General features: G+C 35.2%; 1 protein-coding gene across 6 annotated transcripts; it reads right to left on the bottom strand.

The window, feature by feature from the left end:
* Positions 1-846: 846 nt before the first annotated feature.
* LOC144976932 (mitochondrial calcium uniporter regulator 1-like) lies at positions 847-14,388 on the bottom strand. 6 transcript variants are annotated; one of them, XR_013646196.1, is made up of 9 exons: positions 14,284-14,388; positions 13,604-14,009; positions 12,025-12,123; positions 11,144-11,247; positions 10,053-10,154; positions 6,736-6,849; positions 5,143-5,257; positions 3,191-3,911; positions 847-2,431 (listed from the first exon to the last, which is right to left on the bottom strand). XR_013646196.1 is itself a non-coding variant. In XM_078921548.1 (8 exons), exons 2-8 carry the CDS (start codon positions 13,971-13,973, stop codon positions 3,856-3,858), a joined length of 960 nt encoding a protein of 319 aa, XP_078777674.1. In that variant the 5' UTR covers positions 13,974-14,009; positions 14,284-14,388; the 3' UTR covers positions 847-3,855. The 6 variants fall into 6 exon arrangements, 3 of the variants coding, with proteins under 3 accessions (XP_078777674.1, XP_078777673.1, XP_078777672.1); XR_013646195.1 differs by having other exon boundaries at positions 14,278-14,388; XR_013646194.1 differs by having other exon boundaries at positions 14,323-14,382.
* Positions 14,389-15,546: the final 1,158 nt, after the last annotated feature.

The following is a 15,546-nucleotide window of genomic DNA, read 5'->3' on the forward strand; positions in this document are numbered from 1 at the left end:
GCCCTTATAAAAGGATTTTGAACAGTTTACTCTGCCCACCCAACAGTAATTGGGTAGCTGGATCCATTAAATATGGCGGGAAGTACACTGCATCTTATCCAAAGGATAGAGAGCAATTATCCCCTTCTGATTGGAAACCACGATAAATTCAATCTTTATTTGCTGAAGTACTACACTACATGCTATACAACAGATGATGGGCATGAACATTTGCCCTGATGGCCATAGATTTGTTATACTTCAGTTCACCATTTTGCCCTTTCCCTATGGCTCAATGTTTGGAATGAGACCATTGTCTCAAACGAGAGTCTTTTACTGAAGATTGACGGACAGGATGGGGTAATTTGACCTCCCAAGGTGGGCAAACTCTTGCTGTGTTTTCCATCTCCTTTTGACATGTTGTTTTCTGTCTCTTGGGGGTCTGAATAGCTCAGCTAGTAGAGCTCTCGTTTCACACACAAAGGGACCAAGATCAAACCCGGTTGCAGTCGAGATTTTTTCTGACCCCCCCCCCCCCCCCCAGCAGTGATCGGATAGCTGGTTCTATCAGAGCTGGCAAAAAGTACTTTGCGATAGACTAGCATCCTATCTAAAGGATGCTATTGTCTGTTTCACGTCACAGAAACTGGGATAAACTCCGGCTCCATGGGTCTCATGGTTGGAGGCAGTCAACTTTATATTTATTTTGGGAGATATACTTTTTTCCTTATAAATCATCTGTTATGCGCTAATCAGAAATAGTTGCTTTTTTCTTCTTTTTTTAAATACAATGTTTTACAACATGCCAAAGTACTTCTACACATAAAACGTACAAAACAAAATAAATTAGTATAAGTCGAGAACGCATTTACATAAAAGCTTTTATTTTCGATGAAAGCAGGGTGGTATTTTTTGATGACAAAAACATATTAACTTTTTATTTGGGCAAAATTATATCAGCTGCTGCAAAAAGCAAAATTTATAAACATTGTATTTGCATTTTTGATAAATGTCATCCTCATATCAAAGCAGTCCCTTGGACACAATTCAAAATTTTTATTGTCATTTAATAAATTGTGATATAAGTGAGAATGGCAGTGAATGGTGGGTTGAGGGAAGGGGGAGGGGTAAAGTGTAAAGTGAATGGTGGGTTGAGGGAAGGGGGAGGGGTAAAGTGAATGGTGGGTTGAGGGAAGGGGGAGGGGTAAAGAGATGGTGGGTTGAGGGAAGGGGGAGGGTAAAGTGAATGGTGGGTTGAGGGAAGGGGGAGGGGTAAAGAGATGGTGGGTTGAGGGAAGGGGGAGGGGTAAAGTGAATGGTGGGTTGAGGGAAGGAGGAGGGGTAAAGTGAATGGTGGGTTGAGGGAAGGGGGAGGGGTAAAGAGATGGTGGGTTGAGGGAAGGGGGAGGGGTAAAGTGAATGGTGGGTTGAGGGAAGGGGGATGGGTAAAGAGATGGTGGGTTGAGGGAAGGGGGAGGGGTAAAGTGAATGGTGGGTTGAGGGAAGGGGGAGGGGTAAAGAGATGGTGGGTTGAGGGAAGGGGGAGGGGTAAAGTGAATGGTGGGTTGAGGGAAGGGTTAAAGTGAGATTTCACTATAAACAAGTACCTCCCAAAAATGCAAACACCTCTGATTTTACACGTTTGATCAGATTATATAGAGGCATATGAACTACAATCAAATTTTCAATTATTCAACATTGTACAAATGAAGAAGTGAAAATCCATGGCCTGTTCAATAGTTGAGACATTTAGATATAACAACGAAAAGTTAAGACTTAACAAAACTTATTGTATCACAACTACACTAAATATATTTCAAGTGATTTTGTTATTATAGTTCTTGGGTGTATTAGTATTAGACCTGTTAACCAAAAAAATATTTTTTAATCTATTAGTAGGCCATCTCAGAATGGATCCGAGTGCCATTCCCAGGATAGCATTCAGCCTCAGGTGGACCCCCCCCCCCCCTCCCGGGGAATGAGAGGGCTGGAGACCTGGAGGAGGAGCATCGGAAGAGAAATGAAAGCTAGTGGTTGGTCGTGGGACAGATGGTGTTCCACCTTGTCATGTTCATGTCAGCCTTATGTGCTGATCAATCACCAAGAGGATAAGTAAGTAGGCCTACATTTTTTGATAAAAATCAAAATTTGAAGAAATAAATCTGTATTCTAAACCAAAAATGCATTATTTTCACTCTTGTTTTATATGAATGTCAATTTAAAATATTTAAGGGTAGATTGCTGGAAAAAGACAACCATAGCCAACCCCTTGCCATTTTTGGTTGCTCCACAATAACAACTCCCAAAAACAATTTTTTTCTGGTTCCGGCAATGTCGTTAATAGACATGTCGCACAGTATCTCTATCAATGAAAAGTGGGAATTTTAAACTCTTTGATTTAGTTTATCAATTTCTAATTAAAGAAAATTTAAACGAAGATACAGTGCAACCCCTGGATAACAAAATTGCCCGGGACCGGAAAATTATGTCATAATTCCAGGAGTTTTCAAGATGGCAGAAAAGGGAGGCATGGAGAGACTCGTAATAATAACACTGCAATGAACGGACATCATGCCTTTCATAACACACGTCACAACCTCGTTATAATGAGTATTTTCTGCTGACAAAAGGGTTTACCAGTTAATCACTCTCCAAAGTGTATTGTCAATGTTTTTTAAAAATAGTGCTCGAACACCATTATACCTGTGTCAGTATCATTTATCTGAGCTTGATTTGTCAGTTATCGGTAATTACACTGTCAGTAGCGCCATATGCTGTGACAAAGAACCAGAAACTGCAGAACATCTGGACAAACATTGTGTTGCTACGAGGCTACTGGGCCGGTTTGTGATTGTACACAAATGTGGCAATGAATTTGCTGCATGGATAGACCATCATAATACTATTGAAGTGCGAGACCATTAGAAACTGCTGCTGCCAGAGGTCCTCATGGTAAATTTCAACATTAAAAGTTGCCAAATAGAACCTCACTTGGCCAAACACTACAACAATTTGACCCCTCTTGAAAACTCATTGGTTTTGATAAATAAATAATCAACTACACTATGAAAAAAAATGTCACTAAACAAGGGTTTTACTTAAATGATTATCGCTATTTGGGGTTTTAATTACTAATAATATATAGCAAAAAAATCAGGACCTGATTTCAGGGGTGTCTCTATCCAGAGGTTGCACTGTATAGTGAAATAACAAATCTTTCGTTATACATGAATGACATGTCTGGAGTTGGAGGGTAAATGAAGTAAAAGTATAAATTACACTTGCCCCATGGCACAAATGATCGACCGATTTTCATTAAAGGTCCATTTACATATTACATAGCAGAATCAAAATGGGCTAAATTCCAATGCATACCATTTGCTATGCTAGTCTCTTTCTATTGACACTCAAAATGACAGATACAGTCTGCAAAATAGTCAATCCTCCCTATAAATCCATTAAGCCAGACTTTTATCCGAGCTTCTGTAGCGTTAAACAGACAGTAACAAATTCTTCTTTGGATAGGATGCCAGTCTATTACAAAGTATAATTTTGACAAGATCTAAAACAATTTTTAAAAAAAATAGCTACCCAATCTCTGTGGGTAGACAGGGGGATCAGATAAAAAAATTCAACTGCATCTGGGCCAAACAACTATGTCATCTGTAAACGATGTCAAAATTATCAAATTGGAGGGAAATCTACACTGAACTTTGTTTCAATTTTATGTGACAATGATAATTTAAATTAACATAGTATGTACCTGTACTGTATATTCCCTTTGTACGTCATGCATTATTATTCAGTATGGCACGATTGAAAAATTCATTCAGAACCAAATAAGTTAAATATCATAATCTATGATAAAAAATAGTGTCATTTCCAGAGCCGTATGAAACCAATAATCAATGTGGTACAAGTCAGCACAGTTCCTGAAAAGAAATAAAAGCAAAACATAGACATTTAGAACGACAAAAGTTTTAAAAGAAGAAGGCAAAATAAATAAATATAATTATTTGAATAAATGCATTTAATCTGAAACTGTTTATGAGTTAGACATAAAGACATAACTGTAGAATGTGAAACTCATCTCAGAAAGCCTTTTTAAAAAAAAAAAAATGAGGCAATAAACAGAATGACACTGGCCTGCAACCCTTTGGATAGGATAAAAATCTATCACAAAGTGCTTTTTGCCATATCTAAGAGACCCATTTACCCAACCAACACTTAGTGGACAGGAGGGTAAGAAAAAATTATATAGATAATATGTGCTTGGCTAAGAAGTTCAAAACATTGCCATCCGGAAGTATAAAGGACCAACACACAAGACTATGTGTAACCATGAACTTTTATAGTCTGGTTCATACAGTTTAGTGAGAAGTACTCATAAACGTGGATGGCAAAAAACAATAACAGAGACAAGAGTGACGTCCTCTTTGTTCTATCTATAGAAAGCAACCAGGACTGGTAAAACTTCCTTGCTTGTAAAGTAAATGCTCTACCCACTGAGCTATCATAACGCTCAACTGCTTAAAATGTAGTAAATCAGCTCAAGGGCATAATCTTTGTTTTAAAAATTATAATATATATTTTTTTTAATCCAGTTATTGGAAATATTTGAAAGAGACTATTTTATTCTTAAACTGTAGAGCATGGCTATAAAGAATGACCCAAAGCAGAAAAAAAAAGTGTAAGTCATGAATCAGTCGCTCTTCTTCAATCAGTAGTTCTTTATTTAAGAAGAAATAATTTTTCCATTTCCATAACTCGTTAGAAGCATATTTGTTATGAGTGTGCTCTAATGCATTTCGTCTTACAAAAATATTTACACTACCGACAACTGGTTAAGTGCACACACACAAAAAAAAAAAAAGAAATTTAATAGAAAACCTACTTAGTCTAGGAAAGACAATTTAAACTTTTCATTGTCATTTTCTGAAGTCCATATAACAGCTGAGTTGGCGAGAAATTTTAAATATTGTTTTGTCAATTACAAATCCAATAGATGTAAATAAGAGAATAATTAACTAAGTTGATTTTTATTTATTATTTAAAAAAAAATAATTTTCAACCCTCATTGTCTTATCTACAGACTAACCCACAAACTAACACTATGCAGAATTTAAGCAAAAGAGCTGCATGCAATATAATTATAATACTAACCTGCAGCATACTTGAAAATGTCATTCCGATAAATCTCATAGGTTGTTTTCAAGTGTGCAATCTCTGTCTCAATCTTATTATTCAACATTTGAAGGTTCTTCTCACTGACAGCATGCTATTACAAGAAGAGAAATTATTTTTCAAAATCTGAGATGAGAAAACAAAGCAAAGCCATAATGCCTGTTTTTCGTTTCAACTGGAGAGACCAACTACAATCCAACAAGTCAATGCAACAATAATTCAAAGAGTATTTAAAATAAAATACACAGCAGTATTAGGTAGATCTGCAAGTATCGGGGTGCAAAACCATCAAACTTTATCTTGAGCTCTCCTTTGTCAGCTTAGAAAATCAAAGACTATATGAATGTTGTGACCATTTATTATACACTCAAGTATGGTTTCCTAAATCTCCTTGGGACATGAAAAAACTCAGAGGAAAGAGTGCATTGCCAAAACAAATAGGTTTGTGTGTGGGGGTGGCTTAGCGATATGGTCTTTGCTTTGTTTCCGAAAGATACTTAGTTTGAATATTCATCAGGTTATGTGGCCCTAGCAAGCCACCTGTCCCCAACAATTGGGTTGTTCCAGTGTTCCCTTGGAATAGACTCAAAGACAAATCTCCGCTCGAGGATGAATAAAGGGAATTTTATTGTATATTTATTTTATTGATATGTTTAGGGAGATAACTTTATACATGACATGTTACAAGGGGTTGGTGTGTGTGTGGGGGAGGAACTATTGTATCACAACATTCAATTAACGTCGTAGCCAACCATTAGCAAATCATGGTGGGTGGCATTGAAATTAGAACGAATGGTGAAGTGATATGAATAAGCAGAGAGATGTGGGTTTTGTGAAACGGCGATAGAGTGTGTGAGTGTATCATAGTGTATACAAACACCTGCAGTATAGATAGATACAGACATATGTAACTGTAAATGTCATAATAAAACAACAATGGTCACATTATAAAACCCTTTAATTACTTTAATTTTGTTATGTTGGCTGGGAGAAATTAGTTTGAGGAAGGAATTAAACGTTAACAAAGAACAAAAAGGAAAATATTTGGGACATTCACATGAGTTTGACAAAACCGTGTGTTCAAGGAAACCGCACTGGAGTGTATTGCAAACTATCGCGTTAAAAGTCATTCACATTCAAAATAGATCAACAGTGAGGAAGAAAATATCAGAATGCATTTCTTTTTTTAAAATCCATGATTTGAGTAATGATTGTTGGTAAAACACCTGTTGGATTGCAGTTGGGAATAATCATACACCTTCCAATCTAGTTCAATACAAATCAATAATAATAAGAAATAATAAATAAATAAAATAATATAATAATAAATAAAAAATAATAATAATGCCCCTGATTTAACTGGTATTATATATAATTGACTGATTTACAATAACTCTTTGGGCCCTACTTGAAAGATTCACATAACTCTTTCCAGTGCACAATATACAATTCAGTGCACCTTAAAACTTATCAAAAGATCTTACATTCTACGTTTATTTTAGAAATGACGAAACCTTACTTTATTCTGTATATATCATATTATCATCAGCAACAACCAGGATATATACTCACTGCTTCCACTGCTCTACCTCTTTCCAAATTTACATCCAAAGTGAACTGTCCTTTCAGCTTCACCACTTCATCTTGAAAATGACTTTGTATCCGGGCTATATCTATACTGATTTTCTGAAATGATCAGATTTGATCCATAATCAAATTATAGCTTTAAAAAAACCCCCCAGAAAGTGAGGGAATGCCTCTGATAACAAAAAAAGGTAGATTTTCTATTTATTTTCTGTAGTAACCTCAAGATTGAAAGACGTTTGTTTGCATTTAGGAATGCTTATGGCACTACTATGTCCTCCTCTTAGTCCCCATAAAAAAGGACACTTATATCGTTAAAAAAACAACAACAACAACAACAAAAAAAAAAAACAAATCAGATCAAGCAAACAAGCGGAACCCAAGAAAAAAGTAAGACAAAGAGAACAAGTTTAACAAAAATCAGAAGTGGATCCAGGACCATTAAATCCTCATAACGAGTTCCAAACCATTTTAAAGTCCCAAACAGACACTGCCGTCATATCATAGCCAAAACTGTCCCTTCAGGAAAATGCCATTTCTCCCCCAAATTATCCCCCCCAAAAAAAGTGAAATCATGCCAGAAACTACAAATTATGCATTCAAAAAATGCGAAGAGTTGTTGTGATGCTGATGCAATTTGTACATATATATTTATTCATATAAGTCTTGAATGAAAGAGCAACAATAGTTTCTTACAATAAACAAGCAAACAATTTACAAATTTAAAAGCAAGAAGAAGAAGCAGAAGAAAATAAAGAAGACTGCAACAGAGATCTCAACTCAAAACATCGAAAGCCACTAAAAATTGTCGCAATCGACATCTGAATACCAAAAAAATGGGAGCAAATGCAAATGAAGTTATGCAACAATTATTATCATTAGCATTAATGATTAATATCATTAACATTATCATTCATAAGAAATTTGTAAAGAAACCTAATTTAAAAGAAAAAAATTAATCCATTTCTGTTTTGTTTGTTTGTTTTTAAGTGTTTTACAGCGCTTGCAACACATTTAGGTTATATCAGCGCCAGTAAAAAAGAAGAAAATGGGATAGTAAAAAGTTCTAGAATTACAATTAAAGCAGCCAAGAGAAAGTAAGACAAAGGGGAACTGGGAACAAATAGGGATCAGATGTAGATTCAAAGAGCATACCACCAATGTACTTAGCTTGAGATCAGATATAATTCTCATCCGGACACAAGCACAAAATCCAACAAAGAGGAACACACTCAAATGCTTACATTATACATTTAAAATAACAAATCTAATAATACATAACAGAGAGATGATTTACAAGGAAAAAAATATCATCTCCCAAAACAAAAACTATGCATTTGACTGTTTCCCTCCCAGCCAGGACAAAACCAAGTAATCTCATTCCAAGACAAAGACAGAAAGCATGTTGAAAACAGATATAAGGGGATAGAAGACGCAGTATGTACCTCCCTGCCCGCTATGGGAGGTCAAGAATCCCACCCAGAATCCATTTCTCTTAACCTCACAATGTTATCAGGCCTACCTTTGTATAAAAAGAACAGTATTCCTTCACACTTCCATATAGGGAACAAACCAAATAAGTTAAGTTCAATGTTCTTAAATTTTCTGAATTTTAAAGATGATATTGCAAATACTAAAGCCACTACCAAGCCAAGCATATTATCACATAAGCTAGATTACGTTAGACTCTTCTGACGGATTTTCAGCCTAAAGCAACTTAATACATAAGCTGATTTCGTCACAAAAACTACCCCTATTACATACTTCATTTGCTAGTTGAATATGTCGTCATTCTATAAAAACCTTTGATTGATTATGCTACAACTAAGGAAAACAGCAGAACTATTCCCTTAAACCCTATTTCAGTCCCTGTGTGATTTTACACCCCAGGCCTATGTCCTCCTTTCACAAAACGGCCAATTTCAATGCAGAAACTTCAAATTTGGTCAATTTTCCTAGCTTGATACCCCCCCCCCCTCCCCCTCCTATGATCTGGTCTAATTTTGTTTACCTGGTGTGAATAGTTTGACCGCTGCAATCAGGTAATGTAAACCACAAAAAAAATTTTCTATTTTGTGGATTGTTATCACTATCATTATAATCATTATTATTATTAATATTTTATTATTATTATTATTATTATTATTTTGTTATTATTATTATTATTATTATTACCATTATTATTATTGTTATTATTATTATTATTATTATTATTATCATTCTTATCATCAATATTCTTCTTCCTCTTCTTCTTCTTATAATTATTATCATTATGTTGTGAGTATTTTACCTAGGCACTTTGCATCAATACTCACACCCATTATAACGTAGTCAAGGCTTTGGCATCTGTCAATCTTATATTATAATTTGTCAAGTAGACCGATATATAAATGTTGAAAGGATGATAAAATTGCTCCCTGACTCAAAATTGTAAAAACATACATTAACAAAAAAAAAAAAAATTATTTCTAATTTCAAAATTTTTTGAAGAAGATACTTAGCTCTTGGTATCAAATCTATTGTAAATTTGACGCTGATCAAGAATCTGAAGTCAAAACATCAAAAATTTAAAAAAACAAAACATAAAAAAATATGTCCACTGTCTTAACTGCCACATCCCCGACCGCTCTGGTAAATATTGGACCAACATATCACCCAGTTATTTAACCATACACGCTGGGATTTCACTACGATTTTCTGTACCCATGCCTCGCTCCAGACCGTAAGGTGTTTCTCTTTTTAATCGACAAAACTCCAATTTTAAAAAAGGTGAAATATGCGACAAGGACTTTATTTTCTTTAATTAACTAAAAATATATAAAAAAGATGAAAACATGCAACAAAGACATGTGGAAGGAAAATTATGCTGCTGCATTTTGCAGATGCAGTGGCATTTTCCTGGAGGGACAGCCAAAAGGTACAATCTAAAGGGTTGGATAGAAACATATAATGGAACCTAACTGTGACAAAAACTAAATCACAAGAGAAATTTTACAATATAAAAAAATTTCATCTCTCCCTAAAAAAAATAATTTATATCCATATCCATCCACTACTCTCAGCAAAAGGCTATGGAGAGTGCACAGGAAGCCTATCAGTATCAGTCTTAATTCAGAGCAAGGATACAACACCATATGGAAAGAACAAATGAGATGGCGAGGGTAATAGAAGAGATAGAAAAGCTGTGGACAGGTAAGGAATCCATTGACCCATACAGGGTAAACGCAATCATAACTGAGAGAGAAAGAAAAAATAGAAAACAAGAAAGACAAAGAAAGAAAACAATTAACTTGAAAGTAACTTACTTCTGTTTCAGTACGAAGGGCTGAAAATTCACTTTTTTGTAATAGCACCATATCTTTCTTCACAGACGTTATCTCAGAGTGCAATTGTTGTTCAGCAATTTTCTATAATGGAAAAAAATATTGATTGAATACTATATCAAACTAATAAAAGCCATTGAAAACATAGTCTCTTTAAAAAAAATATATATTAAAAGTCAAAGGGCCAAGAATGCAATCCTTTCAATCATAACCATAGAAACACCACAATATGTAAGCTCAATCGAGTTTGACTTAATCTATTTTCAAGAGTAGCAATATGTTGGTTATCAAAAATGTATGTGTAGAATAAAACAATCTTGACAGTGCATATAGTGAGCTTTTCAAGTGCAATCAACACGTATGGACACAATAGTAAACATGGCTTATATATACTTTTATTTTCCCTCCCAATTTCCTTATATAAAATCAAATTCTTTCATTTTCTCAATGTCAGCCAAATGTGAAGAGACCTGAAGATATGATTAACGATTCACCAGGAGTTATTTGTGAGTAAATAACATCAGACTTTATTGCAGATTCTCAAACTCTGCCAGATCAAATGCACCACTCTTAGCTCCAAATAGTCCAAAATGCCCCAAATGCCTCCTGATCGAAGATATACTTACTTACTTAATCCTCTTCACTCCTTGTGGAATATAGGACCTCTACGAGCATTTGCCATCTATTTCTGTCCTTGGCCATCTTCTTGGTAGGCTTTCATTTCTGATCGAAAACATGCGTAATGGATTTTGGTGGTGGCAAGGTTGTAAATTTGTTGATGTAGAAGTTGCACAATTGCTTTATGGGAGCATGGATCCTCAAGTTCAAATCTCATTTAGAAAACTTGACATCATTGGGATAAATGCATCATAAAAGTTTCACTTCGTGAGAGATGGTGTTGGGGAAAAATAAAAACCCAAACAATTGAACTGCACTATGTAGAAATATAATACCATTAATAAAGAAGGATTTTCAATCAGGGGAAAAATGCCCGATGTTGACTTGCACATGGAAACATCACTGCAACATGATTGCAATCCAAGATTTCTACCATTCATTGTATTTATTTTTACCTGTTCAGATTTGGTTATCATATGCTTAGCTTGATGTTCCAATGTGTTTCCAATTATTTCCAGCAAGCATTCTACGCATCCCTCTGCTTGGTCTCTGGTAAATCCTAGAAATACAGATAGCACTTAAGCTTAAAATTAAAATCAGCACAGTTGTTGTAAACTTTCGATGGTAAGGAGTTGTAGATAAGAGTGTATTATACTGTATTTCTCCTATTCAAAATATATGAGCAATCGTTGAAATTAATATATGTGCAATTAGTTATGACCCAATGCTAATCCCAGTAATACTATTGCCCACCATGTTAGTTGGACAATGTATCATATTTCCCCATTGTCTATGATTCATGAAAAATGTTAACTAAGCACATTGTTAATGGATAAAGATAGAATATAAATTACTAATTATTTCACAGAGGAAAAAAGAAAACCAGATTTATGAAATTTCCATTATAAATTGATTGCGAAAATGGCAATTCATTCTCACAAGAAAAGATAGATGGATAATTATTAGTCAAAATATAAATATGATCATTCTCCATAGATTCCCCATGTTCAGTGCATGTCACAAATGGTCCATTTATTACTAAATCATGCATTTGAAACTTTCCATTTCACATAATGAAAGTGGGCACCAATTTTGGACAAGCATTCTAACAAATCAAGCATTGTTGATTAACCAGGTACTCATTCAGCCACGAAAGGCAATATGTGTGATGTGCCTAACCAAAGGCGACAATGTGGAGCAGACTCGTGCAATTGTCACTCTTCTGGTCATTTGTCACGCACAACATTGCTTTACTTTTTTACAAAATGAGCAAAATTACTGCTTGCCCACTAATGCCACAACCCTCAAATAATAATCTATGATAAAGTAGTCTTACCCCTAGCCTCCAATCTTTTCGATAAAGCCAAAGAATCAAAGTAATATACTCTGTTTATTGATCTTGGATCCACTTGGTTCACTACAATATTGGACAGATCTGTTGGATTATTTAAAAAAAATAAAAAATTATTAGGCAAATCCATTGTCATCTTAAACTTTTATAAAGATAATACTTCAATTTGTTGTCAATTAAAACTAAAAAAAATTATTCAAAATCAAAAACGGATAAAGAATGTTTTTAAAAATTCGACTAATTCCCTTTACATTTACAAATCTTCTTTTGCGGTCAAAATATTATGCCCTTATACAATACTGTAGATAAAATGAGAATTATTTCTTTTTGAAAAAAAAAATAATACTATCGACCAAATAAAACCAAGTCAAAAATGTTGAGACTTTACATTGTCACACTTCAAGGAAATGCAAACTTCTCAGTTGGTAAATATCCGAAATCAGCATTTCAGATAACATTTATTTTGTATTTCTTAAAATTGTGTATATAAATATTGGTGATACTGATACAGAACTTGCTGCCAAGAGCTAAGAACTCGAGACATTGGCACTTTGGTAATCCATAATCTATAAGATTAAGACCTAATGAAACAGGACTCAATGGCTACCTAGTTCAAACAACTTAAACCACACTATCATTGGGAGTAAAAGTATAATAAGGCAATATTATTCTATATGTGATATTCTGAAACAGACAATAAAGAAAAGGCTACGGCTATTCAGACTCGAGTTTGAATAGTGTCCCGTGACTGTTCGGACTCAATTTCCGATGGGCATGTGCAATCAACAGATTATTCGGACTCGAGTCTGAATAATCTCCTGTGGCAGTATAGTTTCTTTTTTATTTTATTTTTTAAAAATATATTTAAATTATTGACAATTACATAATACAAATGAAAATAACAATAATGATACAGCAGCTATCAACATGTAGTCTACGTAGTAGTCCTTCAGAACCATCTGGCCCATGGAGCCGGAGTTTATTCTGATTTCTATAGCGTGAAACGGACAATAGCAATTGCTTGCTGCCCATAGGATAGGACAATAGTCTATCGCAAAGAACTTTTTGCCAGATCTAACATACCCAGCAACCCAATCTCTGCTGGTGGACAGGGGGCTCTAAAAAAAATTCTAGACTGCACCTGGGATCGATCTCAGTCTATTTGCTTGTGAAGCGAGTGCTCTATCAACTGAGCTATTGGGAACCCCTAACATGTAGTCTAAACCTGATTTATTTGACGAGAAAGACAAAATCATTGATTAATTGGAAGTCCAATAGAAATTAAAAAGTAAAGATTTAAAAATCTTTAAAAAGGAACAAAATACAAAGTTACTGTGATCTAAATAAAAATCTTTTGTAACAAGTTTACACAGAACTTCTTCTGAAGTCTTCTTCTACTTTTATCAGTTCCATGCTCAGCCCATTGCCCGCACTGTGTTCCCCCCTGTGTTTGTGCACGTACATTACAGTTTGAGTCTGATTAGCCACAGGAGACTATTCAGACTTAAGCTCAAACTGCTACTACGCTAAGAAAAATGACATGGTGAAATGAACATACACATACCACTTTTGGAAAACTGTAACTCCTGAGTGTTGGCACTTAATTCTGGAATGACTGTATCAGCAGTCGTAATTGAGTGTATTATATGTGTATTGTCTGGCGTCACTTTTGTTGAAGGGGATGGGTTTGCAATTAAAGTTGGTTCATATTGGCCTTGCACTTGCACAGCTTGGCTATGTTGTACTGATGTTGTTGGCGGGGCAGCATGCATTCCAATTTTCTGTGGATCTCTCGCTGATGAAGAGCATAATGATAACGCTGATGTTTTTAATTGTCGTCTACTTCCCTTGTCGATTACAACAAAATCATGAAACTGTTTGAAACTCACTTTGCCTTGACGGTGTAACTGTCTTAATATGCATGCATGAGCCATTTTCAATCCTGAACTTGTCTTCGCATAAAACTGATACTGATTAACCAAAAGTATATTCAAAAATTTTGAGAAACACCGTATTTAACTTTGACTACAAAAATTACCACTTTTTTAGTCAATGTTTAGGGATTGGTACCGTGACAGTCGGCTGAGAAGTGGGAAGAGATGATCAAAGTCAAAGAGAAGAGAGATGATGATGCAACAAACAAGTTACCAAACTCAATGAACGAAAAGAAAAGCTTTTCTAATTACATAATTATATATGTAAATAAAAGTGTTTTTTTCTTTTGGTTAACCAGAATACATTTGCCTCTTCTACTATTCATGTTTCCTGATGTTAAATATGTACATTGGTCATTTTTGGACTCGGAAAACGAAAGTGCGATCTCGCCAGTTTGTTTACATTGCGCAAGGCAGGGAACTTTAGCAGTGTTGCCAGGTACTTTTAAAAACTCACGCCAACTTTATCCTACGTCACCCATGTGATTTAAAGTACTTATAATCAAGAAAAGTGAGTGGAGCAGGCACTTATGTTGGTAACAACAAGAGATGAAGTGAGTAGAAAAGTGCCAGAAGACAATAGAGAATAAAATTTTTCGCGGCGGTGGTGGGGTATGAACCCGCGACCTATTGGTACGACAACTCCCTCCGCCTGGCCGGTGAGAACGTGACTCTACCGTATGAGCTATCGACGAATACAAAAATATTCGTATCAAACTCAGGTCATTCCTAGAGCTCTCTCTCACCGACTTCTGGAGACCACGGGTTCGCCACACAACCATCGCGAGATTATCTGGCCAGCAGTTAAGCTTAATAGCCAATATTCTCAACACAAACATATATAACATAGAAACGATTGAGACATTGAGTATGCTCCGGTATATGGGGTGAATTTTTAATTCAGAAAAGTGAGTGGAATTTTTATTGTCTATTGTCTTCTGGCACTTTTCTACTCACTTCATCTCTTGTTGTTACTTATAATCAACCATAGTGTATTGTCTCAGAATAAAATTATTCACCTATTTACAATTGTATACAAGGCTATTTCTTTTTAAAGGCACGACGATTCGGGGTTGATCTCCCCCAAATTCACACCATGCGCAGGATCCATTTCCGCCTCAAGGTTCTCTTGTGTTGAATATCTATACATTTCATAATTTGTGAATGTGCTTAGCATTTGTTGGTTGAAACTTGTCACAGCAAATTTTGTGTCGACTCATGTATGATCGAATATGAAGAACGTTTTCAAGGAACAGCAGTTGTCCCATGCTGTTTCTCTGACTAGTTTTGATAAGTTTCATTTGTGAAAAAAAAACCCCATCTCCACAGCAGCATTACTATATGGTAATGAAAGAAGGCATAACATAAAATCCTGTTCATCAGCAGCAGAAGTGTGGTCAGAAACTCCAGCCCAAAACTTCTCTATGTCATTCGCATTTTCCTATTGGATAGTAGACGTTTATTGAACTGTGTTTCAATCACCGACAGACTTCCTGTTTTTTTTTTACCCATTTGCGTGCTCCTTTATAGCACTCAAATGTGCCCTTAAATCAGTTCTGTAATATTTACAGTA

The sequence above is a fragment of the Berghia stephanieae genome, chromosome 7 (genome assembly GCF_034508935.2).
Source record: "Berghia stephanieae isolate SIO BIC M18660-M18661 chromosome 7, UCSD_Bste_1.3, whole genome shotgun sequence".
Taxonomy (NCBI): Eukaryota; Metazoa; Mollusca; class Gastropoda; order Nudibranchia; family Aeolidiidae; genus Berghia; species Berghia stephanieae.